At 41.7% G+C, this 15,438-nt stretch overlaps 1 protein-coding gene across 2 annotated transcripts in view; it reads right to left on the bottom strand.

Annotated features, from left to right (window-relative positions):
- stoml2 (stomatin (EPB72)-like 2) overlaps nt 1–15,438 on the bottom strand; it is a 68,104-nt gene that overhangs the window by 18,694 nt on the left and 33,972 nt on the right. For both annotated transcript variants that reach the window (XM_041188725.1, XM_041188730.1), the window contains exons 4-7: nt 13,666–13,724; nt 10,976–11,077; nt 3,299–3,433; nt 2,493–2,637 (exon numbers count right to left, since the gene is read on the bottom strand). In XM_041188725.1, coding sequence (XP_041044659.1) covers nt 2,493–2,637; nt 3,299–3,433; nt 10,976–11,077; nt 13,666–13,724 — 441 coding nt within the window. The remainder of the gene's footprint in view (nt 1–2,492; nt 2,638–3,298; nt 3,434–10,975; nt 11,078–13,665; nt 13,725–15,438) is intronic.

Here is a 15,438-nt window from a genome sequence, read left to right as displayed (position 1 = left end):
AGCTTCTGTCACCAGCTTGACACAACAGTGAACAGCAGATCGGGACACTCCACAGAGATCCCCCACTGAGCCTTGGAAACAGCTGGAGGCATAGAAGTTGATGGCCACTGTGACCTTCAGAGCTACTGGCATGAGGTGTCCACCCAAATAATTGGACGTGATCTCAGGCCAATCATTTGACAAGTGGAGGTCACAGTCTCCCTGAAGAGATGGAGCCTCCTTCGGCACTGCACCTCGGACATTTTGAGGTAGCTGCATCGCCGCCTATAAACCCTGGTAGCAGGATAGTGGCATCTTCTGCAGCCCCTTCCACCTTGGACTTCCCGCTGGCCCTGCGCCCCTTGTGCCTGCGCCTCTCCTCCCACAGATCGCTCCCCTGGAAGCTGCAAAGGGACACTTGGCCTCCTCTTCCTTCTGCCTCTCTCTTTCCCCTCAGAGGAGGTGCCACCAGCAGAGAGCACAATCCCTATTAACAGGGCAACAGATACCTGGAGAAGTCCACACAATCAAAATTCTCCGGGGGCTTGAAGAGACCAATGAGTCTTGAAATGAAGCCTAAAAGTGCTAATACTGAAGCTCAGAACAGAGATGAAGCTGTCAAGTTCAAATAAGCAACCAGCAGCACACTATCACCTAAACTCTTCACTACTCAATGGCAGTGCTGTTGACCCCTTTTTATCCCATCCTTGGATGAGGTTTCATTCAAAGTGGGCTGCCCACCTGCCCATTTTGCCCATACAACGAGCACGAAATCACATGGACAATGTAAAATTTGTGAACAATTGCCTTTTTAATGGCCTTAAGTGGCCTTTTAATTGTTGGTGGGTGCTGCTCTGATACCTGCGCACGCCTGCTGACCTGAAGATTGTTCGCGTGCAGGATATCGGGATGCCCGCCCGACATCATCTAACGCTATTTCACATCCATTGGGGTCAGGTGTGTGCCCAAGCACGAGGTGTAAAATTCTGCCCCTTTTTTTAATGCCTACTGGGAACATTGCTACAGGCAATGTGCTGATGATGCTCCCATGATGATGTTGAGTAGGGAATTCCAGGATAAAAGCAAAATACTGCGAACGCTGGAAATCTGAAATATAAACAGAAAATGCTGGAAAAACTCAGCAGGTCTGACAGCATCTGTGGAGAGAGAAACAGTTAACATTTCGAGTCTGTATGACCCTTCTTCAGTGCTCTGAAGAAGGGTCACACAGACTCGTAACGTTCACTCTGAATTCCAGGAATTTGACCTGATGAGGGAACAGCAACATTTAAATCCTGTTGGCCTCACTTTTTGTCGAGCTCCTTGGCGCAAACCTTGGTTAAATGCTGCTCTGATTTCAAGGACAAGTACTTTCACTCTACTAGTCTTCAGCTCTTGCATCCACATCAGGATCAAGACTGCTCAGATCGTCGCTGAATTTTTCTGGCACAATCTTAACATCTTTGAGCTAGTTATCATTAATGATGACTTCTTTCATCATTTAACTGATGGGCAATTTTCCATATCGTCAGTGTCAGCTTTACTGGTTTAGCTTGGGAATGGTTAGCTCTTCTGTATTGCAACCAGGTTGTTATCAGTGTTCATAGCTTTTACTTTGTCCAACACACTCAGCTGCTTAGTTTTTTTAAAATTCATTCACATTATGCAGATTGCATCAAATTAGGTGGACATTGGCATCTGTTCATGTTATGTGGAGAATAACAAATTGTCTGGACAGTGGCATTTGCAATGGTGGGGACCTTGGTGGGTTCCCTCTATTGGCACATTTAGCTGAAATGTTTACAAACATTTTAGCATCATCTTCTGCTGAAATGTGCAGGGCTCCTCATCACTGAGCTTCTAACCACTGCCGGGATTGCTTAAATTAGGTTATTCATTTAAGAACTCCAAATATACTGTTAGAAGAGCTATAGATCCTTAATTAGTGCCAAAATCAGTTAACAGAGCGATGCCCAACTTTCAGTAACTGTTGACCATATTTGAAAATAACTGCTCACTCTGCATATGACTGAACAAACGACTATCTGTTTGCCAAACGTGACTTGGCCCCTTTCTCAACCTTTTCAGACAATCAAATTAAACTTGAAACATTATCCAATTAAGCTTGGTACAAGATTCTAAGTACAAATAGCATTTTAAATCCTTATGCATTGTAACTGAACCTATTAGTACACCTATCTTACTAATTTAGACAAAAAAACTTTATTTTTGCTATGTAATAGCCAAGCACAGGGAAATAAAAAAATCACCACAGGTTTGTCGTACAGCTGTGGAATTATGATCCAGGAACACTGGGGTTTAAGATAAGCATCATTATGTATCAAGCTAAAATGTAATCGAATTATTCTTCAAAATATCTCACAGTGTTTAGCCACCTAAATCAGAATCTGCAATTTACTATGGAACAATAAATGAAATAACTTGTACAGTGCAAGTGAGATCTATTCAAGCAAAAGGAAAAAAAACTGCAGTCTCAGCAGTGAACATCCAACCTGCAGCTTGGTTAATATTTTCTGCTTTTGTTGCCTCCGATGCCAGAATGCGAGATCGCTTTTTCCCTTCAGCTATATTGATTTCTGCCTCTCTGGCCCCTTCAGATTCCAGCACAGTGGCACGCTTTCTTCTTTCAGCTTCAACCTGAAACAATGTCACCCAATGAACAAAATTATTCTATATATACATATGGCATATATATTATAATCTGCTGTATGCAGTGGTAAATGACTCGGACCCCTAGTGGTACATCAGGAATGTAGAGCTCACTCATGATCATCATAGAGAAAACTAGGTAAGACAAGAGACTGGACTATGAAGGAAAGCACCAACTGTGGAGGTTTCCTCTCGTGAGGAGGAAGGAAACTTCACCAGGCACATCACCCTGGTTCTCATGCACCTCCTTCTGGCTGGCTTACTGGGTGGAGGCATTATCAAGGATTATGGAGGTAGGTCATCTGGTATCCTTCTCAGTTGTGAAATAACGGATGGCACAGGGAGAAGTTTAGAGGTGGAAAGTAATTTTTGATTGAGAGTGAAGAAAATTGTAATTTTTAAAAAATAAAATGTTCATAATTAAAAGAACACCAGGCTTTCAAATATTTAAGTGACATAAGCCAAACTTCTAATACTTTGTGACAAATGAAATAAAGCAAATGAACGAGCAGCACAATACTCTAAATTGAGACATATTATGATTGTACTCTCTTGTGATATTTCTGACAAATATACCACTTCCCGGACACAAAATGCTAAGCAAGCCAATTATTTTGCCCTTCAAGAAAACTTCAAAATTCACACGTACTTGCATTTGCATGGCTTCCTTTACTTTAGGTGGAACATGGATATCCTTGATCTCATATCTTAGACAGCGGATTCCCCAAGTATCTGCCGCTTGATTTATTTGAGTGACCATATTCATATTCAGTACTTCTCTTTCCTGCAGTGCAATGACAGAGATAAGGGAGTTTTTGAGTGTTCAAAACATAAAATGGAGATGAGTCACTTTCACTCTTGTCTAGGTGTCGGGAAGTCAAATATGATCATCAAGTTAAACAGATTATAGCCAATAATTAATACAGCCCCTTAGAATCAAGAATTTTGCAGGATGTAATGAGGCGCAATGATTCTTGCAGAATATAATACAAACTGAGACACAGAAAATAAATCAGCAGTTAAGTCCAGTAGATCAATTTCCTTAAGCTAAAGTCTTAAAATTGTCAATGCATATAAATTCGGGACCAGAATTAGAGAAGTGAGGCGGTACAGACAATTAGATTCAACTATAGAACAGCTGACAAACACAGAAGGACAAGGGCAGCAGTTGAATGGGAAAACCACCACCTGGAATTTCCCCTCCAAGTCACACACCACCCTGACTTGGAAATATGTCACCGTTCCTTCATTGTTGCTGGGTGAAAATCCTGGAACACCTCCCTAACAGCACTGTGGGTATACCTACACCACAGGGACTGCAGTGGTTCAAGAATGCAGCTCACCACCACCTTTTCAAGGGCAATTAGGGATGTGCAATAAATGCTGGCTGAGCCAGCGATGCCCACATCCCATAAATGAATAAAAAAAAATAGATAAAAAAAAAACTGCGGATGCTGGAAATCCAAAACAAAAACAGAATTACCTAGAAAAACTCAGCAGGTCTGGCAGCATCGGCGGAGAAGAAAAGAGTTGACGTTTCGAGTCCTCATGACCCTTCGACAGAACTTGAGTTTGAGTCCAAGAAAGAGTTGAAATATAAGCTGGTTTAAGGTGTGTGGGGGGACGGAGAGAGAGAGAGAGAGAGAGAAATGGAGGGGGGGTGTGGTTGTAGGGACAAACAAGCAGTGATAGAAGCAGATCATCAAAAGATGTCAACAACAATAGAACAAATGAACACATAGGTGTTAAAGTTGGTGATATTATCTAAACGAATGTGCTAATTAAGAATGGATGGTAGGGCACTCAAGGTATAGCTCTAGTGGGGGTGGGGAGAGCATAAAAGATTTTAAGATATTTAAAAATAATGGGAATAGGTGGGAAAAGAAAAATCTATATAATTTATTGGAAAAAAAAGGAAGGGGGAAACAGAAAGGGGGTGGGGATGGGGGAGGGAGCTCACGACCTAAAGTTGTTGAATTCAATATTTAGTCCGGAAGGCTGTAAAGTGCCTAGTCGGAAGATGAGGTGTTGTTCCTCCAGTTTGCGTTGGGCTTCACTGGAACAATGCGGCAAGCCAAGGACAGACATGTGGGCAAGAGAGCAGGGTGGAGTGTTAAAATGGCAAGCGACAGGGAGGTTTGGGTCATTCTTGCGGACAGACCGCAGGTGTTCTGCAAAGCGGTCGCCCAGTTTACGTTTGGTCTCTCCAATGTAGAGGAGACCACATTGGGAGCAACGAATGCAGTAGACTAAGTTGGGGGAAATGCAAGTGAAATGCTGCTTCACTTGAAAGGAGGGCCCTTGGACGGTGAGGAGAGAGGAAGTGAAGGGTAGACCTGTTCAGGCAGAAAGGTAGTGGAGTGAGATTATGTAGAAAAAATTATGGAAGGTTTAGAATTACATTTGAGGTAGTGGGCATTTAAAAAAAAAAATCCTTCATGGGTCGAGTGTCACAGGCAAGATCACTTTTGATTCTCCACCCTTAATTGTCCTTGAGAGGTGTATTAGTGTTTTGGACTGGGGTAATTGGAAAAGCAAATGGTATATTATACTCCAACTCCTTTGCAATAAATGCTAAGAACAACGAAGTATAAGGATAATGAAGTATTGCTACAATTATGTAGAACTTTGGTGAGGCTACATCTGGAGTATTGTGTCCCTTTACCCAAGGAAGGATATTCTTGCTTTAGAAAGGATGCAACGAAGTTTCATTAGATTGATTCCTGGGAGGAAAGGGTTGTCCTTTGAGAGTGATCGAGGATACTAGGCCTCTGGCATTTAGAAGAACGAGAGGTGATTTCATTGAAATATACAAAATTCTTAGAGAGCTTGACAGAGCTGATGCTGAGAGGTAGTTTCCCCTGGCTAGCGAGTCTACAGCTAGAAATTCCAATCTCAGGATAAGTGGTCGGCGATTTCAGACTGAGTTGAGGAAGAACTCCTTCACTCACTGGGTTGTGAATCTTTGGAATTCTATTCCCTGAGGGCTGTGGATGCTTAGTCAATGAGTATGTTCAAGGCAGAGATCGACAGACTTTTGGACACTAAGAAAATCAAGGGACCTGGGGATAGGTTTGGGCAAGTGGAATTGATGTAGAAATTCAAACATGATCTTACTGAATGGCGGGGCAGGCTTGAGGGGCCATGTGACCTACTCCTGCTCCTTTTTCTTATGGACCGACGGGTGAATGAATCTTTTCTGGCCCTATATTTCCCTGCATTGCTAGTGGAGATGTGTTTAATCTTTGGGAACAATTTTTAGGTCTGCTTTTTTCTTGGAAAGCTTGTGGATAGCACCCTACTACAATTTAGGAAATCTACAAAGCTCAACTGCGCAAGCACAAAAAGGGAACAACTCCCTTTCTTTAAGCTAAGAGGATACTGCTAGCATTTTAGGAAAAGGAAGGTCCATTCAAACTGAAATTGGGATTTATAAAAAATAATGCTAACATCAGAATAGTGAAATCAGGTACAAGTAAGGCACACATAAAACAAGTTTCAACATCCATTCATATTCCTCCACGTAGCTCTGTGTCTTCTTTAAATTACAACAGACGAAACAAAGCAGGTCAGAGGCTGGGAATCCTGCAACGAGTAACTCACCTACTGACTCCCCAAAGCCTGTCAACCATCTACATGGCACAAGTCAGGTGTTATGGAACAGCCAATGGTAAATGCTGAGTTGCTCAAATCCCAAAGGGAAACTTGAAACAACTGCCACAACTTGTTTTTTAATTTGTATAAATTCCGAGATGCGTGCCTTGAATTCAGTAGTAATTAAACCAAGTCATATAGGTTTCTTACAAAACTAAATTGAACCTTTATTAATAGAAGAAATGATCTTAAATACATTTCAAATCCATTTTCTCATTAAAACATTACCCTTAAGGTAATAGCATAATGGAATACGTTTTGCCTCTGTTTTGGAGTAGGCTGTCAGATATAAACGTCATATTTGCAAATAATTTTTCTGTAACTCCACTAACTGCCTTGGGTTAAAAACTTGAGCTGAATTGTCCTCTGTTCTTTCTTCCTGAACAACTTTATCAAACAGTGTCAGCTAATTGGATTTCCACACCTTCTCCCCGCCTTTGAGCTTCCTCTCCTTTTTGTTTCAACCTATGAGCCTGTGATCTCGTTATCACACAATCTGGAAACAATCCAGGATGCTCTCTCTGCAACTTCTGTTGAAAACATTTCTACAGGCTGCTCAACTACCATAGGCATCACCCACAACTGTGATCCACTTACTCTTTAAATTTACCTTCCACAATGGAATAGGTTTAGCATCTCTATGAAACCCAATTATTACCACCTGTTCCTGCAATACTCCCTCTGAACAACAAATGTCACTATCCCACAACATTAAGGATTGACTAGCCCCTGTGTCTCTTCAAATTTTAACATGTTTACCTACTCCACCCTGTGCATATGGAAAGACTTCCCCTTCACACACAAAATCTTTAAACATTTCTGCAACCTGTTCCTCAGAATTCTCTTGGGTAAATTATGAACACATTCCCACTTCTTTACCTATCACTGATCCTCCCTGTTTGACCTGTACACAAGCCATTGGTTTTTCCTGTGCCTAAACCTCAGAACCCACAGTACTTTTACTTCCAGTACTTCTCTGCATCTCTATAAGTCCAACAGATTTTCCCTGCAACTTCCAGCACACAGACTTCATATGTCCAACTTTATTACAATGAAAACACCTTAATTTTCGAATGTTACCTCTAACCTCAGCAAGGTGAAGGAAGGTCCTTCTTATTCTGAGAAAAAACTTCCTGCAAATTTCCACCTACTCCTTCTCTTCCCTGACTACCCACCTTCCTTTCATCTTCCTGCTCTCTATCCTTTTCTGATTTATAAGAGTGATGAAAAAATGTTTAGCTCTATGAACTAACTCATTATCATCAGCTATCTCTGTGGCTTGCCTTACCGTTTCAACCCTTGGTTCCTCCCCATGAGTCTTCACTACTGAAAGAATTGAATCTTTAAATTCTTCCAAAAGAATTACTTCTCTAAGAGCTGCATATGTTGTCTCTATCTTAAATGGCCGTATCCACCAGTCAAAATTACTTTGTTTTACTCTTTAAATTCAAAATAAGTTTGCCCAGGCTATTTTCTCATACTCCTAAATTTCTGCCTGTGTGCCTCAGGACCCAACTCATATGCACTCGATATAGCCTCTTTTACATAATAGTTCACCAACATTTCTTCTGACAGTGAAGCATAAACCTCATGTGCTCTACCCGCCAATCTGGATTGTAACAACAATGTCCATGAATTCAGTAGTAATAACACCACCAAGTCTTATAGCTTTCTCACAAAACTAAATTAAATCTTTATTAATAGAAGAAATTATTTTAAATACATACACAGATCTACAAATTACTACTATGATAACTTCTAACACATCCTGTGGCCATTTCATCTGTTTAGCTAACTTCTCAAATGAAATAAAGAATGCTTCCCCACATCTCTTTCCTCAAACTTTGGAAGAGCTTGTACAAATTTAAACATCTCCCCACTGGGTTCCTGTCTGGAAATAATCCTTCCTCACCTACTGGAGTTTTTTGAATTGCCTGCACTTTAAACTGGATTTTGCATTCTCTCTTTTTCTCTTTCTTCCTTTTCTAACCTCACCATTTCTAATTCCCTTTCTTGTTCTCTTTCTCTCTCTTGCCTTTTTGCCTGTTCCCTTTGAAATGGTCTTCTTTTTCCTTTCTTTGCTGCCTCTAGCTCAAGTTTTTTCATTTCCTTTGCTTGTTCAAGGCTTCTTCATTTCTAACTGAAGTCTCACTACTTCCAGCTGTGATTCACTAGTGTCAGATATCACTTCCAACTTTAAATGCTGTGCTATACCTTCAATTATATCTGCTTTCTTCATCCATGCAGGTAACCCCAATTGTAATTTATCCACCAATTCCATTAACTTATCTTTAGTTACCTTTTGTAAACCAGCAAAAGTTGTAACTTCAGCTCCCGAAGAAGGCTTAGCAACTGCCAAAGCCATGTTGCAGTCTCACCCCACTTCAAAAAACCCTCACAACGACTCATGAATTCAAAGTGCTTCTTTTATTCGTAACCTTAAGATTCACCAACTCCAACCCAATCAAGGAATTTCAAATATATCCCGCAAAGAGCCCTCAACTTTGTTATGGCACAGCCGATGGTAAATGCGGAGCTGCTCAAATCCCAAAGGGAAACTTGAAACAACTGCTGCAACTTGTTTTCCAATTTGTATAAATTTCGAGATACGTACCATGAATTCAGTAGTAATAACACCACCAAGTCTTATAGCTTACTCACAAAACGAAATTAAACCTTTATTAAAAGAAGAAATTATTTTAAATACATACACAGATCTACAAATTACTACTATGATAACTTCTAACACATCAAAGCCTTCAGACTTGCTGCCTTTAATCCAATTACGTCACACACACACACACACACACACACACACACACACACACACACACACACACACACACACACACACACACACACACACACACACACACACACACACACACACACAGTGGCAGCAGTGTGTACCATCTACAAGATGCACTCAGAAACTCACCAAGGTTCCTGAGACAGCACCTTCTAAACCCACGACCACTACCATCTAGAAGGACAAGGGCAGCAGACACATGGGAACACCACCACCTCGAAGTTCCCCTTGAAGCCACTTACCATCCTGACTTGGAAATATATTGCCGTTCCTTCAAGATCCTGGAACTCCATCCCTAATATTTGCACCACAGGGACAGCAGCAGTTCAAGAAGGCAGCTCACCACCACCTTCTCAAGGGCAATTAGGGGTAGGCAATAAATGCTGGCCTAGCCAGCGATGCCCACATCCCGTAAATGAATAAAAAAAGTCAAAAATAAAAATGTAACCTCTAGGGAATTCACCAATAAAGTCTTATGATCTATAAACATACAAAATGGGCAGGAAAAAACTAGTTAGTATATTAAGCCTCTTCTACCCCAAGGAACATAGGACATAGCAACATAGGACATAGAAGTAGGTCATTTGGCCCTTCAAGCCTGCTCTGCCATTCAATAAAGATCATGGCTGACCTGGTTGTGGTCTCAGCTTCACTTTCCTATCTGCCCCCATAACCCCCAACTCCCTTGTACATCAAAGATCTACCTAACTCAGCCTTGAATAAATTCATGACGCAGCCTTGATTGCTTTCTGTAGAAGAGAGTTCCACAGACAAACAATCCACTGAGAGAAAAAGTTTCTCCTCATCTCCCTCCTTCTTAGAACCAAATAGGTTTACGGTAACAATGGAACGTCTAAAATAGTAAACATACAACATTAGGATCAACTAGATCGCGTGTTCTGATGAAAGACTATCGACCTGAAAAGTTCACCATTTCTCTATCCACAGACGCTGCCAGATCAACTGAGAATGATTAGCATTTCTAATTTCAGGTTTCCAGCATCTGCACTATTTTGCTTTTGTAATATTAAAAAAGCATTGGAGATACCGAGGCTGGAATCTTCTGTTCTGAAAGTGGGTGCAATTTCTGCAGGAGGCAGGGTGGCAGACTACATGCAATCTACATGCTGACAATGTGCACTATTCAGCTCATTAAATATGCATCCGCGAGAAGCTCACCAATTCTTGCTGTGGGGCAGGCTGGAAGTCGTCATCCCCACCGTTACCATGGGGTCGAAGGTCTGGGCGCCATATTTAAAGAGCACCCAGAAAGTCTGCACTATCCCTTCCAACTTTGCACAGCCACTGCTCTACCCTAACTCATTCTTGGTCATCCTCCTCATAACTTGCACTGCCACCATCCGGTCTCAAGCATGGGCTGGCATTTACAAACGCTCCCCAAAGAGGACAATGCAGCGGCAACTCACTGTTAATCATGGAAGAAGTCTACCTTCTAAACCCACGACCACTACCATCTAGAAGGACAAGGACAGCAGACACATGGGAACACCACCACCTCGAAGTAACCCTTCTACAAGTGCACTCCACTCATATACAGTCGTAAAAGTGAACATTCTAATTTCCCGCTGGCAGGCAACTTAATTTGGAGGGTGAGCTTAATTCTGGCAACGTGGCATTTTAATGAGCATGCATGGCTTGGTGATGCGTGCAAAAGGGCTTCCTGACATTGCTTGTTGGGAAGCATGAACCACCTTTAAAGCCCCCAGAATATAATTCTTAAAGTTCATCCCGCCGTCTGGAAACTGATACTTTTGGCCTCAGAAAATTAAGCTCCCCTGCCCACCAAGTTTCCTGCTGCTGGTGATACTGGAAGATTCTGCCCTGAATTAGAAATTACTTTACCCTAAAAACACTGTCCAATGTGAGCTTCCCAAGTTCAGATCTCATGGTTGTTTGGGCCAGCTGAGTAACTGCATACTCAGGGTCTTCAACTCCATAACTTGCCTGAAAGAAGAGAAGAAAAATCACAGATTCTTTTAGCTTTATCAATCCATTATTACCTAACTAATTAAAAAGTATCACAGTTGATATTACCCCCTAGCCCAACCAAACACAACGGACGGGAGACAGTTAAAAATTAAAAGTCAAAAAACATGACCCCAACCCGCCGCTTACACGCCCTTCTTGTAGGTTAAGAGGCATGCCTGCTCCCTAGCATGGAAGGGTGGGACACTATATTTATTATAATATTTAAATATGCAAAATTATAATATTTGCAACAAGGAGCCTCAGCAAAACTGGAGTTAATGGGAATCAAGGGGAGAAATCTCACCGGGTTCGAGTCATACCCAGCACAAAGGAAGATGTTGTGGTTGTTGGAGGTCAAACATCTCAATCCCAGGATATCACTGCAGGGGTTCCACAGTGTAGTGCCCTAGGCTCAACCATCTTCAGCTCCTTCATCAATGACCTCCCTTTCATCATAAGATCAGAAGTGGGGATGTTTGTGATAATTGCATAATGTTCAGCACCATCCATGACACCTCGGATACTGAAGCAGTCCATGCCCATATGCAGCAAGACCTGGACAACATTCAGGCTTGGCCTCATAAGTGGCAAGTAACATTTGCGCCACACAAGTGCCAGACAATGACCATCTCCAATGAGAGATGACTGTCATCTCTCCTTGACAGTCAATGGCATTAGTATCACTGAACCCCTTACTATCAACATTCTGGGTTACCACTGACCAGAAACTGAAGTGGTCCAGCCATATAAATACTGAGGCAACAAGGGCAGGTCAGAGGCTTGGAATCTGTAGCAAATGGCCCACTCCTGACTCAGTGGCAGCAATGTGTGCCATCTACAAGATGATGTTCAGCAACTCACCAAGATTCCTTTGATGGCACCTTTCAAACTGCGACCTCTACCACCTAGGCGAACAAGGGCAGCAGACACATGGAAATGCCACCACCTGGAAGCTCCCCTCCAAGTCACTCACCATCCTGATTTGGAAATATATCGCTGTTCCTTCATTCAAAATCCTGGAACTCCCTCCCTAACAGCTCTGTGGATGTGCCTACACCACAGGGACTGCACTGGTTCTGGAAGGCAGCTCACCACCACCTCCTCAAGGGCAATTAGGGATGGGCAATTAAAATGCTGGCCTATCCTGCAACACTTACATGCCCTGAAAGAATTTTTTAAAAAATCAGGTTTCCACAGTGCAGTTACGAAACTGATTTTAATTTAACAGTTTCAGACTGGAATTCCCAGGACTCATGAAACACTACAGCTAAATGGAAACTTTAGTTGTTGGCTGCAGAACCTAAGTGCTTTTAGAGCACCTCCCAAACCTTCAAGCAAATCTTTTGCTGATTGTAGCTTTTCCTTGCTGCTATAATCTGTTGACCTCACCCTTCAACCCATGATCATTCCCTCCCTCCATACTGATTGTCATGCTAACCCACCAATTTATCCCATGTCCATTCCCACCCAATTGTCAGGATCACTCCCACTTGAACCCATAATTATTCCCTCCTGATCACCAGTCCAACGGCCAAGCTACCGCTCATCCACCGTTGGTGTGATCTTTCCCTCCTGACAACATCCAGTTCTACCTCATCACCATCTCTGTTGACCCCTTCTGACTCTCAATTGTCAGATTGCTTGTAAATATCCAGTATTGAAGGTAAAGAAGTTTCCTCCAACTAAATATTGGGAGGTACAAAGCCATGGTCTTTGGTCCCTGCTACTAACTCTGCTCCCTAGCCACTGACTCCATCTGTCTCCCTGGCAACTGTGCAAGACTGAAAGAGACTGTTTGCAACCCTGGTGTCATATTTGACTCCAAGTAAGCTTCTGACCACATGTCTGCGTCTTCACCAAGACTGTCTATTTCCACCCCTGTGACACTGCCAGACACCATCCCTTCCTCAACTTGTCTGCTGAAATCCTCAACCATGCCTGTGTTACTTCTCAACTGGATTATTCCCACACTGGCCGGCCTCTTATGTTTTATCCTGAATATATTTTACATTGGATCCTAATGTGCACCGAGTCCTGTTTACCCTTTAACCTTGTGTTTGCTGACCTAAGAGTAAGCAACATCTTGATTTTAAAATCCTTGTCCTTGTTTTGAAATCCCTCCAAGCATTGCCTCACCTATTTCTGTAATCACCCACAGCCTTGCAACCCTCAGATATCTGTATTCCTCTATTTCGGGCCTCTAGAGCTTCCCAAATTTTTCACTTGACCATTGGCGGCCATGCCTTCAGCTGCCAAGGAGTTAAGGCTCTGGACTTACCTCCAAATTTCTACGCTTCTCTACCTCTCATTCTCCTTAAAGACACTCCTCGTTGGGCCTGTTCTTTGTTCTTATGTTTTTAATTCATTTTATATTGGAAAGCAATAAAAACTAACTAAGCTTCTTTCATGACACAAATTTGCAGGAATGCCAAAATTTATAAGACAGCTAAAGTTATCACAAAACAATTAGTTTAATAGTGCTACAACAGTTCACAAAAGCACGAGGTTGTCTTATTTTATTAAAAGTAGGCAATGACAAAAATTATAAACATCACTTGTACTACCTTGTATGGGTCCATTATTCGTAAGTATAGTACACCATCAATCTGCAAAGTCACATTATCTGCAACAGAAAAATTGTGAATTTTACACATGTTGATCAACATTTGATTGAATTTCATTCAATACAGTTGTTAATGAAACTAACAACATTGAACAATAGCTCGAGTCAACCAACACTAAATTTAGGCATTTCACAACTATTAAACTATGAATGCAGACAAGATTAAAGAATTGAAAGTTAAAATGGTTACACCTCTGCACGGTCAGACCCCTGTTTGAAAAAGAGGGAGGGGGATAAACCTGGTAACTACAGGCCAGTCTAATGTCACTGATGGGAAAACTACTAGAGACCATTGTTAAGGCCAAAAACAATTCTCATTTGGAGCAGCATGGGTTAATAAGCAGCCAGCTTGGTTTTGTTAAAGGCACATCATATCTGAATAACCTGATTGCGTTCTTTGATGAAGTATCAGATTGATTGATGAAGTTAGTGTAGTAAATATGTATATGGACATTCAAAAGGCATTTGACAAAGTACCACATCATTGACTTATTCAGAAAAAAAAAGTATACGGTATAAAGTATTCAGCCCGTGGAGTCTGCTCCACCATTCAATACAATCATGGCCGATCATCCATTTCAATGCCTTTTTCCCACACTATCCCCATATCCCTTTATGGCATTGGCATTTAGAAATCTGTCAATCTCTACTTTAAATGTACTCAATGACTGAGCTTCCACAGCCCTCTGGGGTAGAGAATTCCAAAGACTTACAGCCCTCTGAGTAAAAGAAATTTCTCTTCATCTCGATCCTAAGTGGCTTCCCACTTGAAATTGTGTCTCTTGGTTCTAGACTCCCCAACCAGGGGAACATCGTACTCGCATATACCTAAAATACTACAATAAATATTTTCAGTGAGATCACCAGAAACTCTAAAAAATACAGGCCCAGTTTCCCCAATCTATCTTCATAGGGCAGTCCTGCAATCCCAGGAACAAGTCTGGTGGACCTAGTGGTGCACAGAAGTTTATCTGACTGGAGAGGAGTATATCATCAGGACCCAGTGGTCTGTATTAGGCCTACTGCTTTTTAAAAATCATATAAATGTCCTGGACTTGGGGATAGAGAGCACAATTCTGAAGTTCATGGCCGGTGCAAAACTTGGCAACGCAGTAAATAGTAGCATAGTTCAGGAACACATGGACAGACAGACCAGTGAAATGGGCAGGCACATGGCAGATGCAATTTAATGCAGATAAGTATAAGTGTTGCACTTTGGGAAGAACAACATAGAGAGGCGGTATAATCTAATTGATACTCTTTTGAGTCGAATGCAAGAGCAGAGGGATCGGGGTGCAAATCCACAAATCTTTGAAGTCGGCAGAGCATGTTGACAAGGCAGTTAAGCAATTTGTGGGATACTTTGCTTTCTAAATAGGGGCATTAAATACAAAAACAAAGAAGTCATACTAAGCCTTTATATATCTCTGGTTAGGTCTCAGCTGGGGTATTGTGTACAATTCTGGGCACCACACTTCAAGGCTTTGAGAAGGATACAGAGGAAGTTTAGCTCAAAAAGCCAGGGATGAGAGGTTTCAGTTACATGGAGAATCTCCTTGGAGCAGAGAAAGTGAAAGGAAAAGCTAATAGATGTGGTCAAAATTATGTGAAATTTTGACAAAGGAAATAGGAAGAAACTGTTGCTTCTGGTAAGTGGGTCAAGAACCATAGGATATAGATTTAAAATAATCAAATACTCAATTTGGCAAAAGAG

Source organism: Carcharodon carcharias, chromosome 1 (genome assembly GCF_017639515.1).
Source record: "Carcharodon carcharias isolate sCarCar2 chromosome 1, sCarCar2.pri, whole genome shotgun sequence".
In the NCBI taxonomy this organism is placed as follows: domain Eukaryota; kingdom Metazoa; phylum Chordata; class Chondrichthyes; order Lamniformes; family Lamnidae; genus Carcharodon; species Carcharodon carcharias.
The sequence above is the reverse complement of the archived record's forward strand: the minus strand, read 5'-3'. Positions and strand labels throughout refer to the sequence as shown.